This window comes from Elephas maximus, chromosome 6, assembly GCF_024166365.1.
Source record: "Elephas maximus indicus isolate mEleMax1 chromosome 6, mEleMax1 primary haplotype, whole genome shotgun sequence".
Taxonomy (NCBI): Eukaryota; Metazoa; Chordata; class Mammalia; order Proboscidea; family Elephantidae; genus Elephas; species Elephas maximus.
This window is the reverse complement of record NC_064824.1, coordinates 67,047,982-67,066,988: the sequence shown is the minus strand read 5'-3', so window position 1 is coordinate 67,066,988 and position 19,007 is coordinate 67,047,982. Positions and strand designations below refer to the sequence as shown.

The 19,007-nt window shown below is 39.9% G+C and overlaps 1 protein-coding gene across 3 annotated transcripts in view; it reads right to left on the bottom strand.

The window, feature by feature from the left end:
• Positions 1–8,945: 8,945 nt before the first annotated feature.
• The window catches only part of NOSTRIN (nitric oxide synthase trafficking), a 56,482-nt gene continuing 46,420 nt past the window's right edge, over positions 8,946–19,007 (bottom strand). For all 3 annotated transcript variants that reach the window (XM_049887373.1, XM_049887372.1, XM_049887374.1), the window contains exons 13-17: positions 17,817–17,905; positions 15,186–15,311; positions 14,300–14,417; positions 12,160–12,249; positions 8,946–9,158 (exon numbers count right to left, since the gene is read on the bottom strand). In XM_049887373.1, coding sequence (XP_049743330.1) covers positions 9,022–9,158; positions 12,160–12,249; positions 14,300–14,417; positions 15,186–15,311; positions 17,817–17,905 — 560 coding nt within the window. In that variant the 3' untranslated portion in view covers positions 8,946–9,021. The remainder of the gene's footprint in view (positions 9,159–12,159; positions 12,250–14,299; positions 14,418–15,185; positions 15,312–17,816; positions 17,906–19,007) is intronic.

Here is a 19,007-nt window from a genome sequence, read left to right as displayed (position 1 = left end):
ATACATATGAAAGGCAAACCAAGCTATCCTATTAAATTACCCTTTTACAGATTGTATTCAAGATGGTATGTCGTAAAAATGAACTAACAATTTTAAACATTTAAAATCTTCCTAATGTGGCAATAAAGCATATGAAGAGATTTTCTTAAGTGGGAAAAAATATGCACAAATAGTAAAACTGATTAAAATGAAATCCAAATAGGGTCAACTAATCTATTCCACATTTTGTAATAAAATGGAACAATGAGATCTTCAAAATTAAAGTCAATCAATAATTAAGTTAAAAAAATCAGCACAAAATCAGTTACATTGTCCTAAAGGACTTAAAGTTCCCATTTCCAGGCTAATGAGAGTTAGAAAATGTTGCTTCTCCTCCAAAGAATTCCTGTACAGAGACAGTTGCATTTTGATTTGTGTGTTAGAACAGTGAGTTGCCTACTTCCCTATCACCTAGCATGGTGTCTGGCATGTAGAAGCTTAATATATATTTGTTATGCTGAATACATTATCCAGGCTTAATAGAGAATTATTTAATGGAAAATCAAAATTACACCTCGAAAAAGAGCTTGTTTAATAATACCCACAGGCGTATTGCTGAGGTGTTCAGCCAGTTTTAGAAGGCAAAGATGGCTCTACTGGCATTCTCAGATTCAATGACAAGCTGATAGAAAGCAAGGTGTGCTTTCTGAAAAAAGACAAGGGTTTCATCTCAAGCAGGAAAAACTGCCCATCAGTTAAGTAAACAGAGGATCTAGAAGCTATTTAAAATCTGACCGTTTCCTAGCATTGTCAAGCATATTGTGAGAAGTGTGGAAAATGAGTGGTGTGGTGTGAAGAATATTTAGAGTTTAAACACGTGTTCTCCCTGTCCCTTAGCAACTGGGCAAGGTGGAAGTAACAGCTGAGAAGGCCCAACAAGTGGGAAAGCTTCTATGAAGTTATTTTACTCAACTTAATAGAAAGTATAGAAATAGGCAATATTTGAGATGCAAATAAATGTGATTTGTATAATGATAAAACTTGGACACTGTTACTTATGAAAAGTCCTATCTGGTATCAGTATAGCATTGTGGAAAGTCAAAGGTTAAGATATGGTTCATTCTTTGCTCTACTGTTAAAACTGATACGTGGCTTTGGGCAAGTCATTTTAACCTTTGTGAACGTCAGTTTTCTTGTCTGGCCATACTGGACAATGTATACTTCCCCAAACTAGCCATTTTCTCTTGTTGATCTGGCCAAGGGAGCTTTCTCCTATTTCTAGTTTACTAAGTTATTATCATGAAAATTTGTTGAATTTTATCAGATGTTTTTCTAAACCTGATAAAACCAATACACCTATATTGGTTTTTATCTTTAATCTGTTAATGAGGTGACATATTAATAGGCTTTTAAAGAATTTTGAATCAACCTTGTTTTCCTGGAATAAACCCAATTTAGGCATGATGTATAGTTTTTTTTTATTACAATGTTGGATTCAGTTTGTGAATATTTTCAAGTTTTACATCAATTGCCATGAGTAAGATTGGTTTATAATTTTCCTTTGTATATTAACTTTGTTTGATTTTTGCATCCAGGTTATCCTAGGTCCTAAATAGTTGAGATGTGTGCTTTTTTTTTTTCTATTTCCTGAAATATTTGAATACACATATGAAACCCAACCAAACTCTTTACCATTGAGTCAATACCAACTAATGGTGACCCTATACATTACAGAGTAAAACTGAGTTCCACATCATTTTCATGGCTGTAATCTTTACAGAAGCAGGTTGCCAGGCCTTCTCTGGTGCCACCGAATGCATCCAAACCATCAACCTTTAGGTTAGTGTCAAGTGCACACTGTTTGTACCAACCAGGGACCTAAGTATCTTTAAAACCAAAAAACCAAACCTGAGCACTTGGTGGATTCAAACTACATATTCGTTCCAGTTCAACACATTCCCACCACTTTCCAAAGTCTGACATCCAACCAGCTTCATTTCTTAACATTACCTCTCTGGCCTGTGAAGGTATTTATGTTTGCTGCTTCTGCTCAAAAAGATTCGAGTCAAGGAGCCAAATGGGTTCTATTAATGGTAAATCAGAAGTGGAGAAGAGAGCTTAGGTTCTAGATAAACACGGTGCTTCCTGCTCTCTCCAAAATCGTAGATAATCTGCTTCTTCATCTGACCAGTTGTAGAATGTGAAGCTGGATCAAAGATGGAAGGCCCAACTGAGTAACGTGGCACCTAAATGTGCAGGACAAGCCTCTGATGTCTGAACGCAGATGATCAGAGAATAGAGGGGGCAGATAAGGGGGAGAAGGGAGCAGAGAAACAGAGTAGACAGTACAGAGAGGTGGAGTGACTGGGGAGAGCTATATGCTTATGACTCTAATACCAAGTTATGGCCTATTCAGGCTTTTTTTTTTTTTTTCTCCAGTAAAATTATCAAATCAGTGGCTGAGAAAGAGAAAGAAGCTTTTCTTTGAGAGGGTGTAATATAGGCTTGTCAGTTTGTTGTACTGTGGTGGCTTGCATCTTGCTATGCTGCTGGAAGATATGCCATCAGTGTGTCAAATGCCAACAGGGTCACCCTTGCAGGACAGGTTTCAGCAGAGCTTCCAGACTAAGACTAGAAAGAAAGACCTTGTGGTCCAAAAATTAGCCAGTGAAAACCCTATGGATCAAAATCATATTGTCTGATATGTTGTTGTTAGGTGCCATGAAGTGGCTTTGACTCATAACAACTGTATGTATAACAGAATAAAATGCTGCCCGGTCCTGCGCCATTCTCACAATAGTAGGCGTGTTTGAGTTTCCAGACTAAAACCAGAAGAAGGATCTAATGATCTACTTCCAAAAAAAATTAGCCAGTGAAAACTTTATGAATAATAGCAAAACGTTTTCTGATATAGGGCTGAAAAATGAACCTCCTAGGTTGGAAGGTGCTCAAAACACACAGTAGTAGCAACAGTAAACTCAACCATGATTGATACCAACGATTATGAAGATGACAGTGGACTGGGCAGCATTTTGTTCTACTCTACATGGGATCACAGTGAGTTGGAGCCAGCTCAACAGCAACTAATGAAAACAAATGAAGGCTAAACTATTCCTCCTTCCTTGGGCTAAGGAAGAACACGACAAAGAGGAAAAGGGGGCTCCCTAGCCGGAGCAGCTCCTATAGTGGAGAAAGTCTTCTCCAGCTAGATCCCAACACCACTCACCTTGCAAACCTTATTGGACCGAAACAAACAAAAACCAAACCCGTTGCTGTCTAGTGGATTCCTACTCATAGTGACCCTATAGGACAGAGTAGAACTGCCCCATAGAGTTTCCAAGGGGCGCCTGATGGATTCAAACTGCCAACCTTTTGGTTAGCAGCCACAGCACTTAACTGCTACTCCACAGGGTTAAAGTGGAGTGGATATTTCTTTTTTTTAAGTTGGCTCCCTAGGTTTACATTTTCTCTCCAACAGTGCTCCTCCCCTGAGTGTGGTCTCTTGTAGTTTAGACAGCACCCTTGGGATTCATTCAAGTAAACCAGTGGTTCTCCAACTTGTATTAGAATCACGTAGAGTGATTGTTGAAACACAGATGACTGGGTCCCACTGCCAGGGTTTCTGATTCAGAGTATGATGCGGGGACGGATAATTTGTATTTCTAACATATTCTGAGGTGATACTGGTGCTGCTGGCCCAGAAACCACACTTGAAAATCCACTGGGGAAAGCAATTACCATCTGCCCCAGTCTGAGGGAAACTCAACTTACAAGCCATTTGAAACTGAGACCAGCAACACATTTGCCACCTCATGTATCTGGCTAGCCTGGCTTTGGTCCAGCCTAGGGGATCCCTGATGTGACTTCTCTTGTCCCCAGGTCCTTCCACTAGTCATGAGTTTTAGAGTCAGTTCAGTTTGCTCTCCAATTTTAAGTTCTTTAGGAGATTTTCACTCTTATTTCTGTCCAGGTCCATTCACTCCCACCTTAGGTCAAAGCTTCGTTCCTCCGCATTCCTTTGACGCCCGGACCAGGTTAGTATCCATTGAGCTCTCTTCCTTAGGCAGAATTGCCTTGGCTGTGGGCATCCATATTTTACTTAGCTTCTCTGAGCTGAGCTCCCATCTGCAGAAACACAACCTGGATTCTCTAGCTTACTGGTTTTCTCACTCCTGTCCCTATTGTTGTTTAGCTGGAGGGCCTATGACATGACCCTCTACTCTGGATCAAGCATACGAGGACCTCTGCCGTTTCCTTCATCTGTTCCCTCTGCCCCCAGCTCTATCCGTGTAGCTGCAGTCTCTCTCTAAAAGGTTCTTGCACTTCTCTACTGTGTCCCCACATTCTGGTCCAAACCTGAGCCCCATCTTTTCATCCCAATACCTCCAGGCCCATCTTCCTTGGGTTATTCATACCTCCAATGTAATATTGCAAAGGACAGTTGGGTGTGTTGCTATTTTGATTCTAATACACTTCTCTTGCTCCCAGTCAACCTGATTACTACCCCTCAAGACCATCAAGACTTGGCGGGAGGTGGGCTTTTTCCCTGGGGTGAGGAGAGACAAAGTTAAACTATGTTCAAATTCCTAATCAATTATAGACCTATAAGACTGTACAATAAAATTCACTTAGCCTCAAACTGAATACTGTATTACTTTATGAACAATCAGAAACCACTTTAAATGATTAAAGTGCCTTTTGTCATTATGAATATTAATTTATTATGGGTGATGGAAAATGCAGTCAAGGAAATCAATAGATTTTTCTGGTTGATAGCATGATGGATATATCAGCTTTTACTCTACCAAAAAAAGGAGATAAAGTAGAATAATGCCTTCTGATGTGTTCAGTGAAGCTGTGGCTCCGGCCTCTACTGCCTATATTTCAAGTTGTTAATGGTGCTAAAAACTTCCTGATACATGAAACTGTGTAGCAGATTGTAATTATAGAGGCTCAATTAATTGTTTAGAGCATTAATATAAAATTTATTTTATTCTGTATTTAAGACTTGGGCACATACTTAATCACCATAATATGTACTTAGTTTTAACCTAAATCCAGGGGTTACCATATCAATGTGTCCAGCCAGAAACTCTTGCCCTTTTCAAAGGCCATTCAATGAGTCTGCCTGGAATCAAGGAATACCTGATGATATTTGCATTTTATCTGGTTTAAAATATGACACCTTTGGAGGTTTTAAAATTATATATCACAGAATTGCATCAACATTCCAAAACTGGAGAGTAATTTACATTCTTATAAGATAAACCTGATTCATGAAGAAAGCGGAGTCTCTTAGAAAATTACTTCCAAAGAGTTTCAGGGTCCAACTACCATCATCACTTTCTATACACAAAGTGGTTCAGTGTAGGCTGCAGCTAATTGCTAGACAATTTTTTTATCCATCAAGTCTTAACGGAAAGAAATAAGGTGAAAAAGAAATACAGATTCAAAATCTTTATTCATGGTCTAATGGCCTGTTACTCAGCCAACTTTCTACATGCAGAAAGCCTTCATTAATACACCATTAAGGATGACGTTAAAACTTCTGATCTTTTTTTCCAGGCTGTAAGTTATGTCTCACATAACAAATTTTATTTGCACTGCTTTAGGTCTGATCTGTATCCAGAAATATCTAATGTGTTCATTATATGCTGCTATAGGAGTGTAATGGTGCTGGATGTAATAAATATATGTGCCTCAGCTTGAAAAATTCCCCCTTGAAAGTATCAAATTTGATGAATTAAAAAATTAAAAAGAGATAAGGGCATGGTTACCTAAGACACAAATATTGGTCTCTTCCCATTTGGAGAAAGTAAGAGTGAAGGACACCAAAGACTCAAGGGAGCAGTTAGTCCAAAAAACTAATGACCTGCATTAACAACAGCCTCCTCTAAACTGAGACCAAAATGACTAGATGGTGCCCGGCTACCACTGCCAACTGCTCTAACTAGGGACACAATAGAAGGTCTTGGCTAGAATGGGAGAAAAATGTAGAACAAAACTCAAACGCATTAAAAAAAAAACAAAAAAAAAAAAACAGACTTACTGGAATGACTGAGACTGGAGGAACCTCTGTAACTATCACCCTAAGTCACCCCTTTAACCTGGAACTGAAGCCACTTTTTAGAGGTCACTTTTTAGACAAATAATAGATTGGCCTATAAAATAAACAGCAAAACCCCAGAGAAATGTGCTCCTTAGAACAATCAACTATATGAGGCCAAACAGGCAACATTTGCCCAAAGGCAAAGATGAGAAAGCAAAAAGAGGCAGAGAAACTGGACATATGGAAACAGGGAAGCCAGAGTGGAAATGCAGGAGAGTGACTGAGGCATTGCAGGGGCGGCAACCTATTCACAGAACCATTTGTATATGAATTGTTGAATGGGAAACTAATATGCTGTGTAAACTTTCACCTAAAGCATAATAAAATGTTAAAAAAAAAAAAAAAAAGAGAGAGATAAGAGGCAGAAGAGTAAAGGACTGACATTTTGGTGCAAAAGCACCATGATCTTACATTCAGTGGAGTGTGTGATCTCCAGGCAGACTAAGGCTGTTTTCTGAAAGATGAAACTTATGCTTCTCTCCACTCTGAACTGTTCTTGCAGGCAGAGTTTGGGGCCTAGCCTCTCTTATTTTCAAACTTTTTCCCACTGTGGGGTATTTGAGAAAGTAGCGTAGATCTTCTTCTCCTTAAATGTTCCATTTTGACAGTAAATGTTGCTTTTTCATATTGATAGTAAATGTTGGTTTCTAGATTTTTCCATCCAAAACCTTTCAAGGAAATACAGCCAAGCACAGTGTGTTTTTGACATATGCATTACATACTTGAAGAACTCAATTTAATCATTAAGCAAATGAAGTTGGACATGAAAGTCAAAGAATATCAGGGCAGGGAGTGCCTTGGAAATCACCCTGTCTCAGGACCAGACACTGGGCTAGGTCTTGAATCAAGACCTCTGCTTATGGAACTCCCAGTCTGATGAAGGAGCTAAATGTGAATAGAAATAACAACAAAGTGGTAAGCAGTATAATTATTATATAACACAGTGTGCTCCGCTCTACCTGGAGAGATATAAGAAGCCTTTTTAGAAGAGGTAACCAGAGTGGGGGTGGAGGGTGAGGATGAGTGAGCTGAGGCTTGAAGAATGAGAAACAGTTTACCAAGCAAACAAGGATGGGAAGGGCAGTGTCGGGAGAGCAAACAGCATGACCGATATGCAGACAAGAGAGAACACGGCAAAATCAGAAACTACTAGTCATTCCAATAACTGCAGCAGAGTTTGCACATTGGGAACTGTGGGTGATGAGGCAGCAATTTGGTAAGCAGGAGCCAGGTTCTGAAGGAAGACTTTGAGATTTTTCTTATAAACAACTGGGAACCATGGAGGGATTTAAGCAAGGATGGGTATGATCATATTTGTATAGAAAGCTCTCTTTGGCTGTGATGTAGAGAAAGACAGAAAAGGAATGATACTACAATTAGCATGTCAATGTTGCTTCTAAAGTCCAGGAGGGAAGTTATGAGATAATAATCCATGGAATTGGCAAAGGACCTAGAGAATAAGAGACAGATTCAAGAGTAGAAAATGTGGGATTTAGTTTAATGTGGCTCTCAGGTTTCTAGCCTCTGTGGCCTTACAGATAAAGGAATTGGTGAAGTTTTACTTTCTTAGGGTGTTAGGGATTGAATTGTATCCCCCCAAATACGTGATGGGTTCCTAACCCCAGAACCTGTGGATGTAATTCTGTTTGGAAATAGGGCTTTCTTTGTTATGTAGATCATACCCAAGTAGGTTGGGTTCTAACTCTAATCACTTCTGAGTTATAAGACGAACAGATTAGATACAGAGATATACACAAGGGGAAGACATAGGCCATGTGAGGATCACCAAGGAACCAAGGAACACCTGGGGCTACTGACAAAGAAGGAATCAAAATGGCCGAGACCCTCCCTGATTTGGACTCTCAGGCTCCAGAACTGTGAGAAAATGAATTTCTTGTTCTCTAAAGCCACCTACTGTGGTATTTCTGTTATAGCAGCACTAGGAAACTAAGACACAGAGTAATTCACCTAAAGCACTCTGCACAGCTATTTTTAATATTGTAAACCCGAAGTGGTTTGAAGCTTGTGCATTCCACTGCCTGAAGACTCGTTAGCATTTTAACTTCCTTTCACTGGGAAGCTGCTTAGGGTATTCCTCCCATATGACCTAGTTGAGAAGTGAAGAATTCCTTATGAATTAATAAATGGAGTCTCTAAATGAGTAAGAAGGCATGAAATTTCAGGCACAGCCTCCCTCCTAACTTTCCCCTGTCCACTTTGCTCTTGTTCTTGATCTCCCGTTATCTCTGGCTCATGCTTGACCTCACTCTAAGAAAAATTCTGGTCCTGGGCAGAGGGTCTACAAGGAGCCACTACCTCAGAAAGTCACTAGCTCAGAATGAAACTCCCTTCTACCCTGAGGTCTTCTGCCTATTATGCTGACCCTTTTCTACCACTCCCTCTTGGCCTTGGTTCCTGATCCTTTACTCCACAGTCACCTAATCTGGATCTGTCTCATTTATGTCTTGTCTACCTGTTCCTACTGAGCTATTCTATTTGGACTTGATCTATGTATTTCCTCATCTCTCAGGTCTGGCTAGACTTTGACTCTTCATAGGTCTACTGTATCCTATTACCACCCAAGCACAAAAGAAAAGGACATTTGAGTTCTAATCTCTAGTCTGCTCTCAGACCACAATGTGAGTTCAGGCACAAGACGTTGTGACACAAAGTGCTGTACTGGATCATCTATAGAGCCTTTTAGAATCCTGAAACTCTAGGAACCGGGGAACCTCTTCCCTGCTTCCCTCTACCCATTCATCTTCAGACAATTTCATGCAAATAACCAAGAGTGCAAAGTGCTGTAACAAATGGGTAGGATCCCACTGCCCATTTTCAAAAGATGAACTTGAAAAGATAACACAATTTTTATCTTTATTTACACCACATTTTAGGGTTTACAGAGTGTCCAAGGTGATATGTTCAGTCTTGTTTTATGACTGTGTAGCTGCGTTCCCAGTATTTGAAGGCAGCTCCTCCACATAAGCGGCAGGAAAATGGCCTTCCTTTCCATTTAAAGATCCAAACCACCATCCTTCTCCCTTTTTCTCATGTATAGCCACAATGTCACCTGTGAAAAAACACATTTAGTTGGACAATCAAATGAGTTTCTACAGTCTGAGCATATGACTAAACCTGATGGGTAAGGCAGTTTTAAGGGGATTCTGCTTTCAAGGAGTTACTTGGTATCATCTTCTGCATTTGATTCAGAACAAGGAGAATTTCTTGAGCACCTACTGTGTATAAAGCAGATATAATGCAGAGAATACTAAGAGTAAGATAATGGACGATGGAGTTACGCCATTAAACGATTTGCTTAAAAACAAAATCATGGTGCTGTCTCATTAGGGGGAGAGCAATTAGCAGTATACAGCAAGGTGTATATAAATTTTTATATGACAGACTGACCTGATTTGTAAACTTTCACTTAAAGCACAAAAAAAAAATTATGGATCATGTCACTCTAGTGACACCTGGCTATCTGTATTTAGCTGATGAATTGTCACCAAACTCTTTCTCAGAGTCATTGCTGTAAGGGTTTCACTTGTTGGTGGCCATGATCATTTGGTGTGTTGACTTACTGTCAGTATGTCTTGGCTACCACACTTTTCTTGAGATAAGACAGTTTCTCTCCATTATACCTGTCTTCACAGTCCAAAATCCCAACTCACAACTTTATATGGAAATATAAAGTTACCCAACAATTTGGATAACTTCAATAAAACATTAATTTGAAGATGGTATTGTTTTAGGCTGCCATGGAGTCAATGCCAACTCATGGTGACTCCATGTATAATGGGACAAAAACGCTGGCAGTTTTGTGCCATCCCCATGATCAATTGCAGATCCGATCAGACTGTTGCAATCCATAGAGTTTTCATTGGCTGATTTTGGAAGTAGATCAGCAGACACCTTTTTTCCTAGTCCATCTTAGCCTGGAGCTCCTCTGAAACCTGTTCAGCACCATAGTAACACATGAGCCTCATGTGTTGGCTGCACATGGAGCACATTGGCCGAGAAGTAAACCCAGGTTTCCCACATGAAGGTGAGAATTCTACTGCTGAACCACGAACGATCCCATAATCTGAAGAAAATATTCCTTTAAAGCATGATTCAAATAAACAGATTTCCTAAGAAACACACAGCTCTTCTCCAAGTCTCTAATTTTTTTTGAAATACCATTCCGAAATAAATAACCCTAAAGCTTAACCCGGTGGCCCAAATCCTCCAGCAAAGTCCCCTGACTTGTAGGAGAGCTTTCTTTCTGGCTGCTTCCTGCACATCAAAGTAGAAATATCTGCTTCCTTTCAGATCCAAGAGCTACTTTTGTTTTCTTAGCATCTTTTTGAGGTCTTCTCTCTTTTCCCGGTAATTTTCTTTGTAAGACAAAGAAGACTGTTAAGCCCCGTTCTATCTTTCCTTATTCATAAATCACTATTCTTGTAGGAGATCCCACACAGTCTAATTTCTCCCCTCTAATGAGTTCTCTCAGGTCAGTAGCTTGTTTGACACAATCTATTAACAGTGAAAAAAATTGATTTAAAATCCTATGGCCAGCTTTCCTAACTCTCCATAGTCCCAGTTTCATTCAAAGTAACTGCTCAAAATAGAATATAAACTATGAGAAGCTTTGCAACAACAGAGTACCGAAAACAAACAAGGTAATTCATTGAGTAACTCAAACTTAGAAGCCTTGGATTCCACACGTGCATGAACCAGTGGCATCTGGGGACTGTGTTTTCTAGTCATACAGAAAGTGGGAATACAAAAGTTCATTTACCTACTTATTACATACTATTTATGTATGTAACCTTGGGACAACATGATGATTAGTGAGATCACTTCTATAATGCTTCAAACTTTTAAGTAAATATAACATTAGCCCTTGATGAGTGTAGGAAAGTATCTCCTTTCTGTCTCCCTTTTTCTTGCCTTTACTTACTTATATCTGAGCTAAAAAAGAGCAATTGCCTGGAGAAGTCTGACTGGGAAGGTGAAAAGGAAGCACCCACTAGCCAATAACAAATATGTGGTGTCCCTGTTGTTTGGCTTCAAAAGCCATCTTGAATTTGTATTGGCTCTGGCAGTTACAGAAACCCTGGTGGCGTAGTGGTTAAGTGCTATGGCTGCTAATCAAAGGTCGGCAGTTCAAATCCACCAGGCGCTCCTTGGAAACTCTGTGGGGCAGATCTACTCTGTCCTATAGGGTCTCTATGAGTTGGAATTGACTCGACAGCACTAGGTTTGGTTTTTGGTTCTGGGAGTTAAGGGATGATAAGTTTTCTCTTACTACATGATTTTTCTTGCTAACCCCTCCATTTCCTGATCTTTGCCTAAGCTTTAACATCTAAATTCTAATTGGTTCTAGTTGGCCGCATAAAGACTTTTTCTTATTTGATCATATTGAAGTCTATATACCCCATTACATAATACCTTACCACATTAAATAAAAATTTGTGAAACAAAGAAGAAACTCTGCTTCCTTAGATTGGGCAGAAAATACTTTCCTGAAAAAGCTGGGAGTCAGTTGACCAGGGTTCTAGAGCTTGCTCTTACACTAAGCCATGAGAGGAAGTCATTTCACCTTCCTGAGTGCCTAGCGTTCTGAAAAATAGGACGTAGAACTACATCTCTAATGACTTTCTATTACTGACATTCTATACCTGTGTGGTACTGTGATTAAGAACATGACTCTGGACCCAGAGTGCCTGGGTTCAAATCCTGTGCTCCTACCACATGTGACTTTGACCAGAGTATTTAACCTTTCTGTGCCTCAGTCACTTCACTATAAAATAGGAATAAATAACAATAGCTACTTCAAAGGGTTTTTGATGGAGATTAAATTGGATAATGCTTTTGCAACAGTGCCCAGCACATAGTAAACACTGAGTAACTGTTAGTTGTTACTATTACGTGTGCTTTAGTGTTTGATGTGCTTTATCTACTAAAATGGATGATTATATAAACCTGGACTTAACACGGTAGTCTGCAATACTAAGGTAGGTGCTTTATTCATGTTAAAAGGATCTCAACATGGAAAGGCAATTAAAATATTTGAGAATGACTCTTACCTTTTTCCAAATTCAATTCATCCTCTTGCCTGGCTTGAAAAGAATATAAGGCTTTGCAAAGACCGTTGCTGAGCTGGGGCACATCAGAGGCTGAAAGATGGATTAAGTTGTAGTTATTAAGGCTGTGTCAGTAAGCAAAATGAATGTGATTGGAAGCTCTTTGGTAATTTAACAGTTTGGAGCAGAATTTAAATATGTTGAAACTTCCTCAAAAGGAAAGTTTATAATGTTATATAATATCCATTCCTTGTATAGTGTAATTGCTTGCTTTTGTGTGGCCTTTACAGCCATCCATGGTCTTGTAACCACCACCCAAGTGATTGGGTGGGTCTGTGCAAATAAGATAATTGTGGCTCACCTAGGGGATTGGTCATTTTTGCCATCCCGCTGGGCTTGAAATGAGCCATCCCAGAGGAGGAAAAGAGAGGATCCCACCACCACCAAGGAAGAACATCCGAGGAAGAACAGACAGTATGTCCTTCGGACCTGGGAATACCTGTGATGAGAAGCTCCTGGAACCAGGAGACACACAGAGAGAAAGAGATGTCTCAAGAACCAGTGGCAGAGAAACGACAGCAGGAGACAGCGTGGTGGGCTTCCCAGCCCACTCGAGAAAGCTGAGCACCTTTGGGTAGGAGGCTTGCTGGCTGAGTAGAGTGCCTCTGGGCACTTACCGGCAGAACTACAAGAACTTTGTAACACTTGCCCAAGCAGGGCAGAGGCTGAGGGCTGGGGAGAGGCGTGCCTGCTGAGAAGAGGCTGTCCTGATGGAAGAACTGTATCCCGAGTGTTCCTGAGCCTGAACTGTAACTGTTACTTCCCTAATAAGCCCCATAGTTGTGAGTATTGTCTGCGAGTTCTGTGTGGCCATTGCAATGAATTATCGAACCCAGCAGAAAAGTAGAGAGTGCTGTGGGAGGGATGATTGGTGTGAGAATTAGCAAAGATGGCATGGAGAGGAGGCATGTCTGACCTCTGCCTCATAGGAATCAGCCTTTGGCTGTTAATCTTGCTTGGTTCTCCTTCCCTGTTGTGAAGATAGAGGATGTCAGACACCGCCCCCACACCATTTTTACACCTTGATTCAATAACCATTATCATTTACCCACTATGTGTATGGTGCTGTATATATTATGTAACCAAAAACCATATTATGATACGGAAAATATTAAGTTTGGAGAAAAAAGTTACTAAAGTAATAACAACAAAGATGACAATTTAAAAAAAGATTTGTTTCCCACATGAACTTAGTGCACATCAGTTACATAATTTGCGTGGCATTTACATGCATGTTTTGGAAAACATGCACCCGTTATGCCACACACATACAGAAAGGGAGTGCTGGGGGCAGGCGCTTGTTGTCAACATCCCTCAGTACTAATGGATCTGCTTCTCAGGCAATGCAAAGGTGACTCTTTAACATACCATGCAGTCCATAATGCCCTGAATTTTATTGCAACTCTTTTTTACCAATTCTAATCAAGAAACCAGAGAGTCAAAGTTATGGTAATTATTTGAAAAGCAACGGATATTGATGTGTGTGTATGTGTGTGGACGCATGTGCGTGTATGTGTCGTGTGAGTAGTGTCTGTGCGAGTTGAAAGGTAAGGGCAGTGGGGTGTGGATAGACAACCGGCTAAAGACAAATGACTAAATAAAGGGGGTGGGTTCAGTTCCAGCCCCAAGTGTGGCTCCGGCAAACCACTGGGATTGCCATGCTTCTCCCAGGGGGAACAGGATTTCCATGGAAGTTTGCAGGAGGTTGCGGAGACAGAGCCGCAAAGCTCCACACAGTGGCTTTGCGGTGGTTGTATGGACAGCAAATTGCAGGCTGTTGGAATGAAGTGGATGTCAGTGATCTGGCATCTCAGGTACCTCCTCACGTTATAAACTACTTTTCCCAACCTTCTACCCTTCCTGACTCCTGCATACTTTTTGTACTACACTGTACACACAAAAAGCTACAGATTCTAACAAGTTAATTCTAAATAATTCTAATAAATCAATCAGTCCTAATTGGAATGTAAATTTCTTTGAGTAGATATTTGTCAATGTCGTTCTGAAAAGAAAACAAAACTGAAATGTGGCAATATGCTTTACTATAGGACACAGCCCAGAATAATTCTGGGCATGGGCTTACCTAAATAAGATGAAGAACTTGGATTGTTCTGCCCACCAGAAGAAGCCTTGCTCACAATATTCTCTAGTCTCTTCATCATAAAAGGCCGGGATATTTTCACATAGCTATGTGTCTGCTCCTGTTCATATAGTTAAAAAAAAAAAAAGTCATTCTTAACAATACTGCCATCACATGCAGAGCACATTAGCTGTCTGCACCACCCATGGACCCCCTGTACCTCTAGGCCCAAAAATAATATTTATAGCATTACTTCTACAAATTCAACTGTAATTGGTTATTATACAGCTGAAATGATGACAGCCCTGTTTAAATGATTGAGACCATTTTAGAGCTCTTGAGCCACTTTGAAAGAAAACTGTCCTTTCATTACAAGATGGTTACAGCTCACCCTCCTGACCTGTAATGGAAAACAGCTGCTACCCATGTGTATCCACGTCAACTGCTGAAGAGTGTGACACTGGGAAAACGCATGGGGATGCATTTTTAAAACAGTACTTATGCATTATCTACATTATGTTCTATGATAAATACATGAAAATAATGCAGAATCTCACAATTTTTGTTTGTATGCATACTAAACTTTTGATTTAACAGAATTTTTACTGTAAAAGCAAGTTTGAAAGATAAAGTTAAGATATGAAGAAGAAGGGGAAGGAATTCAAGGTATTTTTAAACCCTCAGAATAATTCCATCTACAACGAATGTATCCAGTGGTGTTTAGCTCTTGTTATTGTGCTTGAAGGGAATTAAAAACAGATTTTAAAATTCCATTATTAGGATTTGTGACACATAGCACATATAATTCACATCTGCTTTTTTTTACCCTGATGCTGCTTTTGAGACGCTCTAGCCAGCAAGCCCAGCAACCAATTTCCTCAAATTTTACCTTTTCTTTCCACTTGAAGATGCAGGTGCTACAGGGATGTGTGGGTTTAGGTCTTTGCTCAAGTTCTGCTAATATTGATGACAGTTTGTAGGCGTTTGCTTGCAAAAGGTCTAGCTTCAAATTGGTCTGTGGATACATTCATTTGGTCATATGAGTAAATTTCTAAAAAATGAGGCACAACTGGATGGGTAAAGGGATATCAGGAAAACTTTCAAACTGACAAAAAATCTAGAAAAATACACATTCAACTCATGTATGGATAAATATATGTGACCAAAGAAGATGCTAAAGAGAGAGAGAAAAAAAAAAAAAGATCCTTTAAGCAGTCTAAAGGAAAGCTTTAGTAGTGGAGTGTGTCTAATTCTAGACAACACAGGTAAAAAGAAACCTTGCTTTATATATCAAGAGCCCTTCTCTGGGTAACACAAGAGCCACTGGTCTCACCAGTTCCCACCACCTGGACACAGAGCATGTGTAGTGAAGTTATGTGCCTATTTGGCAATCGCTCCTTGGAAGTTCATACTTGCTCCTTCACTAGAGCATAAACACCATGAGTTCAGAGCTCAGGTCCTCTCCCACTTGTATCCTCCACAGTGTGAACCAGGCTACTGTGTACTCAGATGATACTAAGACACATTCTATGCTGTTAACGACAATGACAAAGTTCTGTATGAAAACAACTGCAGAAATAAACTTTTAATTTAACACCATCATAAAATGTTCCTTGTGATATTATTTTGATAAATATTACATTTTAAATTATTTAACTGAACGTTTTGTACTGTCACAGAAAACTTTCCATAGTCTGTTTTATCACCTCATAAAAATTTTAGTCATGTGTCATTGCAAGTACGTTAGGCTCTGTTCTCAAGTGAACAGAATGCAGCGGGCCTTTCTTTTTGCAAGAAGTGTGAGGTTTATTTCTGTACCAGCATGCCCAGTAAGGGAAGCCTGTGCTCCAAAATAGATCAACTGTACCTGATGGCATCTGCCTACTTTCACTAAAGAATTGTTGAAATTGCCAGTCAGGCACCTACTTTCACAAAATAACGAACAAATCTGTCTTGGAAGAAGTACAGCCAGAATGCTCGTTAGAAAGGAGGATGACAAGACTTCATCTCACATACTTTGGACATGTTATCATGAGGGATCTGTCCCTGGAGAAGGACATCATGCCTGGTAAAGTACAAAGGCAGCAAAAAAGAGGAAGACCCTCAACAAAATGGATTGACACTGTGGCCGCAACAATGGGCTCAAGCATAACAACGGTCGTGAGGATGGCGTAGGGCCAGGCAGTGTTTTGTTCTGTTGTCCATAGGGTTGCTATGAGTCGGAACCAACCTGATGGTATCTGACAACAATGACAACTTTCACAAGAAAAATAGGAAATATACAAAGTACGGAAAGCTGGCACAGTTTCTTTGTATCCTTTGAGGTTTTGCTAGAAATTTTATCTCTTCCTGAATTTTTCTCAGGTTAACCCCCAGGTCACTTCTGATCACTCTAATCCCAGCAGAAACCCTATAGCTTACACACAAAAGTAGGATGTAACTATTCTCTTTTTTTATTCCTACATAAAGTTCATGTTTTTTTTGTTTTGCTAACTACTCATTTAATGTGAGTTTCTCCAAAGCAGCTACAATGTCCATCAATCTCTGCAAGTGTGTGTGGAGCCCTGACCAAAAAGCAGAAGCCCCAGCTCCCAGGCCCTTCTCTGTCACTCCTTCCTCCTAGGAACCTGGGCCTCTAAAGTTGCTTCTTGGTTTCCGGGAGATTTTCCCTCACACCTTAGACCTCTTCTTTTCCTTCTTGGCAGCCATATCTTTCATTTCTCCTTTTATTCTCTGAGGACCCTGGTGTCAACTGGGGAATGAGTGGAAAATAGCATCTTAACAATAATTAGTAGTTTTAAGACTCCTCTTCTTGGCCAAGCACTCTACTAGCATTTTCTAATTAATATTTCATACTCATTAAAAGGCTCTGAGGTAGGTGCTAATAGCCCTGTTTTCCAGATGAGAAAACTAAAGTCGTTTCCCTAAAAAACCATTTGCTGTCAAGCTGGTTCCGACTCATGGCAATCCCATGTGTTTCAGAGTAGAACTATACTCTGTAGGGTGTTCAAGGCTGTGACCTTTCAGAAGCAGATTGCCAGGCCTTTCTTCCAAGGCACCTCCCCATGGGTTCAAATCGCCAACCTTTCAGTTAGTAGCTGAGCCCTTACCTGTCTGCACCACCTAGGGACTCCAAAGTTGTCCCAGATCCCTGTAAATGGTAGGGTTAGATCCAAAGACAAGCCTTCCTGGGTACAGATTCCTTGCTTTATCTCACTTGTCTTAACTGGGCTAAAGTACACATGGTTTCCAGGCCCCTCAAGGAATGAATCTATTTTGGGGAATTCTATTTTAGGAATAATACTTTCCTAGGAGGACATTAAAGCAAACATTTCTAGGTTGTTGGATTTTTCCAGATTCCTCAACCTATTTGCTGAGGGGTTGACCCTGTGAGTTGACTAGATCATTCTATATAGTAGAGAAAGGAAAGACAAACAGGTGAAATGTGCCAGGAAGCAAGTTTTCTAAAAATAGCCCTCTCATCACTAAATCTAGGAAACTGCACCCTGCAAATATTTACCTCATCCATTAATGCTGCCGTGTCTTTCTGGTTCTTTCCATCCGAGAAAGAGGAGTTGCTGGAGTACGCATTAAGCATTTGTTCCAGGCCTGAAAAGGAATCATGCTCTCAATCACAGTTCGTTCTGTCCTGGTGTCACAAAGCTCAGAGCTGGTCACACTCAGAGAGAGACTGAACCCAGAAGTGATGCCAGTAGGACTTCCTAAATGGCTGGAGTGCTTTCTGTATGTAGTCATTACTAAATTTTACTGACTGTATAACAGTTCATTTATCTTTACTTTCATTTAATGAGAATTGAGAAATGCTGGTGCTTAAAATCTTTTCATGATCAGTGGTATATACGGTTGCCCACCAAAATTTTCTGCCTCTCAGTTTCATTGGGAAATTGCTTTCCTGCTGACAGTGTGTGCTGCTGCAAGGCACAGGCCTTTATGACTGTTTGAAACTGAAATAGTGTGTGTGTGCTGCAAATTACTGTTCCTACAGGGTGTTGCATGAGGTGTGTATATTTTTGGTAGAAAAAATAGAAATTTTGAAAAAAAAAATTGGGGGACATGTATGTCCCAGTGGACTTCAGGGGAGGGGCTCTGGGGAGTTGAATTAGTGGAACATCATATGTCCCTCTGGACTCTAAGGGTAGGCTTGTGAGAGGGGGAAAGAAAAAAAAAATCCGTATTACCTACTGAAAATTCAACAACACTCAATGATTCAGCAAGCTTCCATTAATGAAAACACATGGTATCAACAAGAAATTCAAAGCAGAAAATAATTGGATCTTGAAAGGTTAAACTGTTCTAATTGTTATTTTCCAAGGTGAAGTTTTGAATCCCAACATTACCACAATGTTAGGCTCTTCCTCACTACGATATTCACATTCCTAAATATTTTGCTATCTTGAATTTTCTATCAAGCATTACATTGCAATATGTTACTTTGAGCCACATAAAATAAACTATACACATACTCCAAGTATTATGTAATTTTTACTTGCATTGCTTTAGGCTTACTTAACATTCTGACATGCCTCACTTCTAAGTATAGGATTGAATAAGAACAAAACCCTTGTCCACAGAAGGTTTATCATGTTTTAAACTAAACACATTTATCCTTATTCCAATCAACTTCTGAAAGACAGTAAAATGCTATATTTTTGAAAATGGTAGTATAATTCTTATGTGACCAGCTGCCAAA